This window comes from Malus domestica, chromosome 01 (assembly GCF_042453785.1).
Source record: "Malus domestica chromosome 01, GDT2T_hap1".
NCBI lineage: Eukaryota > Viridiplantae > Streptophyta > Magnoliopsida > Rosales > Rosaceae > Malus > Malus domestica.
Window position 1 is genome coordinate 19,385,746 of NC_091661.1, and position 6,383 is coordinate 19,392,128.

General features: G+C 34.9%; 1 protein-coding gene across 1 annotated transcript; it reads right to left on the reverse strand.

Annotated features, from left to right (window-relative positions):
* Positions 1–2,034: 2,034 nt before the first annotated feature.
* On the reverse strand, positions 2,035–4,164 carry LOC103426333 (AAA-ATPase At2g46620-like). Its single transcript, XM_008364427.4, has one exon. It carries the CDS (start codon positions 3,798–3,800, stop codon positions 2,358–2,360), a length of 1,443 nt encoding a protein of 480 aa, XP_008362649.2. The 5' UTR covers positions 3,801–4,164; the 3' UTR covers positions 2,035–2,357.
* Positions 4,165–6,383: the final 2,219 nt, after the last annotated feature.

Below are 6,383 nucleotides of genomic sequence, written 5' to 3' on the forward strand. Positions count from 1 at the left end.
GTACATTCATCAAAATTAACCAAAAAATTTATTGTATCAAAACATGGGTACATTCTTTAAAAATCAACAAAAAAATAAAGATATTAGGCTTAATAACATTAGTAAATTTCTTCGATTAAACTTGACATGGATACATTTTAAAATCAAAGAAAAAAGAATGTACCCATATAAGTTTAAAAATGGATTAGAAAAAAATTGAATAGATTTTATGGAAAAAAAGGGTACATTTTACATATAACAAATTGGTATATTTAAGAAGGAAAAATTAGGTTCTCATCCTTCCTTTTACTACTCAATTGATTAAAATCCTATTCATTTTTAATTTTTGATCAAAGTTCTTGGTATTATTAAATCATTAATTATTTCAATAATTAAATATTTTTTATTTCTAAATATATTCATGTAATGTTAAAAATGTTACAATTAGTATATTTATATTTATGACTAAATTTTTTATCATATATTTTTAGTTTTAGTTTGTATCCATTTTTAATTTGTACCAATTTTCTTTTCAATTTTAATTTGTACCCATATATTAATTTCTTTTTGTGCCCATATTTTTTAAAGTTTATTTGTATTTGTACCCATTTTTTTTTTACTTGTACTTTTTATTTTGCTAAATGTACCCATGCTAATTATATGTACCCATTCATGTAAAACTTTTTAATCTTAAAATGTACTCATTCTTAAATATACAAATTTGTTATATGTAAAATGTACCATTTTTTTAATATAAAATCTATTCAATTTTTTTCTAGTCCATTTTTAAACTTATGTGGGTACATTCTTTTTTCTTTGATTTTAAAATGTATCTATGTCAAGTTTAACCGAAGAAATTTACTAATGTTATTAAGCCTAATATCTTTTTTTTTGTTGTGATTTTGAAGAATGTACCCATGTTTTGATTTTTTTGGTTAATTTTGATGAATGTACCCATGTTTACACACACACACAATAGTAGATTATATTTTAATATTTTTAATCCCACAAATTATGTTTTTTTATTTAAAATCTCATTTATATAAACAACTAAAATTTCTAATTTTTAATTTAAAAAAAATAGTAACGTACATAGAAATAAATTATCACATTAATTTTAGGGATCTCAATCAAAATTTAAAAACTAACAAGGTTTCAATCAAAGAATATTCATAACTAAAGACCGCATCCAAAGTCTCCCAATATCTTATCTATTACTACTCATATTCATCAGACACCTTTGTGTGTCTAAAATCATATGGTTGGGGTAGAATATATAAAAACCACTTAAAATAACCATTTGTCCAGACAAAAATTGCCCCAATAAATTCACAATTTCCAACATTACAAATTTGCAGCCACTTATCGGTGATTTGAAGCATCATATCTTCAAAAATTGACAAGCAAACGCGTATTAGCTACGATTATTTAAGGAGGAAAAAACGCAGCCAATTAATTTTGGCTCATCCTGCGGGTAAAGACAAAAACGACATGAAAAGGAAGGCAGGATGAAAAAATCATGACCAATGAAGAGAGCAGGAAAATGTGGGCGCCGCGGTTGCACAGGTTTTTAAATTAGCAAATAATAGCTGATTCATCTATCCACTCATCGAAGCGCGTTTACCAATCTATAATCGGAATTAGAGAAAATAATAACTTATTCATATTATAATCGTTGAGATCAAATGTTGGAGAATATGATTTCACATCAGTCATATAAGAAAATAATATATAATTAATATATTAGAAACGTTACTTATTGCAAAAAAAATTTATAGCTCAAATAGTTAAGAGTATCATTTATCCACTCATCAAAGGTCAAGTTCGCAATTCGAACATGCTCGTCAGCCCACTCAAGTGGCCGCAGGCCGAATGACCTCCATCAATGCCTTCAAATTGCTAATGAGTAGGTTCGATTCATGCCAAATAAGCAAATTTAACATAATAGATAGACCGAATTCAAGAAAACAGAGCAAATATTGAGTTCCAAGGTGCAAAATAGTGATTTTTTTGTTTCAAGGGAAAAACGAGGTTAAACTTGAGTTACAGGAGGTATAGCAAAGAATTTCCACATTGTGTATTAACAAAAATCAGAGCATAAAAAGGGAACAAAAGAAGGAATCACATTCCCAATTGTCAATCAATCTATCCACAAAGCATCCAATCCCAACTAACAAATATATCTAAATTATCAAATCAAATTACAAATTGGTTTCCCTATTCAATTATATGCTGTATGCTAACGCATTTTCTCTGTTTTTCCAGAGACTAAAACGACAGCGTTTCCTTTTGGAGCAAAAGAAAAACGACAATGTTCCCCCAATCACATTTCACCACGTAATGCCCCCCCGTACATTTCACTTTTCCCAGCCGTCCGATCAACCTTCGGTGTGCGGCGAACCCTCATCGAACGACTGAGAATGAGAGGAGTGCCTGCTGCTTTTCATCCTCAAGAACCCGTACAACTTCCTAATATCCCTAACCGCAGGAACACCGCCTTCCCCACAAAACATCCCGCCGGGTTCACCCGATTCGCACTTTCTCGACCCGACATCAAACCCAACCCGCCTTCCGCACAATCCCGCGCCCCTCCTATCGCCGTCCGTCTGGAGAGCCGTGATGACCGATTTAATCGCCCGACTCGGCGAGTTCCGGTTCGCGATCATCAACTCGCCGATCTCTGCCGGACTCAAACTCGACCCGCTCAGGAAAATCTCCTCCACCTGCGAGAAGAGCTTGTGCTCCTTCACCCCGAGATAACTCGTCGCGAGATGTTTGAATGCTCCGAAATCGCAGAGCGGAAAGTGGATGTGGACGTCGATCCGACCCGGTCGGAGGAAGGCCGGGTCAACGTGGTCCTTCGAATTCATCGTGAACACCATGACTCTCTCCTCGGCGCAGCACGAATTCAGCAGCCCGTCCATGAAATTCGATATACCCGAAAAGCTCAGACCCGCGGGTTTCTCGGCTAAATATCGGTCCAAATCCTCGATTACAATGACCGATTTTTTCGTCGTCTGCAACAGAAGAATCTTCAGCTCCGAATCGTCTTTGACCCGCGAGAGGTCCAGATCGTACACGTCGTACCCGAGGAAATTGGCCATGGCGGCGACGAAGCTCGATTTTCCTGTACCCGACGGCCCGTATAGCAGAAAGCTCCGTTTCCAGACCCGACCTAGTCGGTGATAGTACTGTTTCGCCTTGAGAAATGACTCCAAATCTGATTTGACTTTCGATTTGAGATCGGACTCCATTGATATGGTCTCGAAGGTCGACGGGTGAGTGAAGGGGACTGGCTTCCACGCTCTGTCCGGCGCGTCGACGTTCATGTAAAGCTTCAACTCCCGTTTCTTCTGCTCGAGCTCGTCAGCGACGACGTGGATGTGCTGCAAATACGGCCGTAGAATCCGCCGCTTATCAGCTTTCCGAACCTTCAACACCAAGTTCCTACTCCTGCCGCCGCCCTCTGCTTGCCAAATCACCTTAGCACCGAGGAAATTGTCCTCGATGATCTGATTGGGGTCGAGCTGGAGAACAATTTCGTTGGGTTTTTTTCCGGTGACGAGATTGGTGAAGTCTGAATCTTCAACAGAGGTGAGCGAGTTGAGATAGTCGGTGACTCGGCCGTAGAGCTGATTCTCCTGCATGCTCTCGTTGTATTCGGGGACTTTGAACGATTGGTAGACATGGAAGCAATCCTCGAACCGCCGCCACCATTTTTTCACGATGTAAACCAGCCCAGTTCTGTACAGCGCCACGCGGATTGCTACAAATATACAGATTGTTACAACTACAAGAAAGATTGGACTGGAAAGAATCATAATTTGGATATTTGGGGAAAAACCCAATTCGATTTCCCCAAAAAGTCGTGGAATTTGGTGATTAGAGATGGGATTTTTTAGGTGGAAAGGGGATTTTGATGGGTCTCTTACTTCTTTTCGAAGGGAAAATCATGGCGGGGTTGGGTACGAGTGCAGGAGTTGGATGTTGGAAAATAAGAAGAAGAAGATGAGAAAATTGAAAAAAAATGAGAAAATGATTTATAGATAAGAGAGAAATCAGAGGGAGGAGGAGCCTACGAGGACTGAATTTTGAAGTGAGTATTTAATTAGGAGACGGCTCCTTGCCGGCAAGTTTCGATGGGGTCAAAAGCCAAGAGCGAAGCAAATTAAGCCAAGTTAAAGGCAAAAGCTGTGTTATGTTTGAATTTTGGATTTTATAAAATAAAAATAAAATAAAAATTTTCACTAAAAATAATAAATAAATAGATGGAATATTGAGATTTTAATTTAATTTTTATTTTTTTCTTTTATTTCTCCGTCATTTGTTAGCTGCTGTCCAGCCCATTGCTGATGTGTTTTATGGCCCTTTTTTTATTAGCTTAATGTAACTTTTTTGTTTATTTATTTATTCATTTATTTTAAATTTGTTTTTTAATACAAATTTGATTTTTATCTCAACACACACACACACACACACACACAAATTTGATTTAAAATTTTCATTTTTGTAATAATGTGCGGGTGTGGATCTCTCTCGTCTCTACCATGTATTTAGTACCAGCAATGAAACCACAATCTGTCTCTATTATAATAGCCTATTGCCACACACGTGTTTTTATATTGTTTTAATTTTATTAATTTTAGATTTTCTTGTTTTTTATTAAAATATATTTTAAAAATAATGAACTTACTAACCACCTTATATGTTTGTTTTTAATTTTATTTTTTTTGAAATTTTACTGGGAGATGGATAATTTGGGTATTATAAAAGCTTTATCTTTTGTACCTTCTTCCTTTATATATATAGATATAGAGAATAACTTTTATTAGTCCACAAATTTATTAAATTCCAACTCAGACTATGTACTGAATAATACAACATCTTATTCGGATTCGATTTGTAATTAAAAAAATGATTTGAGATGCTAATCACCCCTAAAGAAAAAGTCTTAATGATAATATAATGATTTTTCTCATCTTCTAGGAAAATTGATTGGATTAATTAGTCTTTATTTTTAATTTTGATTTGTGTATAATTGTCGCATATCTCTTTCTCACTTCTTTCCTTTCTTATCTCTCATTTCATACTCATCTTTACTTGAAAAGGAGAGACATTATTGCTGCTTACCCAAGTTTTCAACCAACAATGCATTCAATTAATAAATGGTAATTTTAGTAAATAACTATAAAAATCGAAACATTTCGGAATGTATTTTTATTGGAATAAGTTTCGAAAAATTTGAAACGGAAATTTGTAATCTATAAAGGCATGCCAGTTTCATTCTAAGTTTTCAAATGTATTTGGATTCAGAAATTCCCAGGTTTCGATTGAAAATTTTAATGGTGAAATCGAACTGCATTCCAATTTGCAGCCACAACCCTAAAGCCATGCGATGCAAACTCTTAGTGGGTAATAACAGGGCAATCCTCGTTGTTCAACATAAAACGACAAAAGAGATATTTTAGTACTCCGTAGTAGCGAGCAATATATCACGCTGCTTTTTATCTACATAAACAAAGAAATGGAAAATCATAATCTAACGGCTAAAGATATTTTAGTACTACAAAGTTCACATTTTTTTTTAAATTTTTGTAAAAAATCAAATCTAACAGCTAAATCACATGTAGCTTTTAGTGTTACGTAGTATTGAAACCATGCCCCAAACCCAAAGTGCATTCAAATTTATGGTATATATATACATATATGTATATGTATATATATTCGTATATTCTTTTATTGTTCTTTTACCAGCTAACCACATTATCTAACATACTTATGCCACCTTTGAATTTTGTTTTTTTGGGTTAATCGATTCATACTATGCAAAGCAACAGCCAAGTGTCCGTCGATAGCTACTTGTAATGTGTATGTGACGTACCAAGTCACCAACAAACAAACAAGTATCTAACTGCTAATGGTCGTCAACTGGCCCTAATTTTCTCTCCATATGGAAGGGCAAACCAATTAGCCGACTAGCTTGCCTTCACGAGTTTTTTTTCGATTTGATGGCTTTATTATTTTCAACGCCAAAAAATTCCATCAGCTTTGAAATTCTTACGTGTACGTTGTCTAAGTGACAGATTCAAACAAAACAATGACACACAAAAAGGTATCTTCTTTTAAGTTCTACGCACCTCCCTACTCTTGCAATTTCAACTTTCAGAGTCGAACGAGCGTCAGCACTTATACTTACCCACTTTGAAGCGTTCCAAAAGCCAACTGAGCCCAACTTTCCTGTTCATTTTGCCTAATTTTTCTTCTTCTTCTTCTTTTTCTTTTTCTTCTTCTTATATATATATATATATATATTGAGCTTCAGTTGAAGAATCTCATAATCTTATTTGAGAGGCACCTTTGCAGGGACTATGTCAATTGTATTTTAACGATCTATCAATCTCTCT

Coding starts and splice junctions, on each gene's coding strand:
- LOC103426333 (XM_008364427.4), bottom strand. CDS start 3,800: ATGATTCTTTCCAGTCCAATCTTTCTTGTAGTTGTAACAATCTGTATA.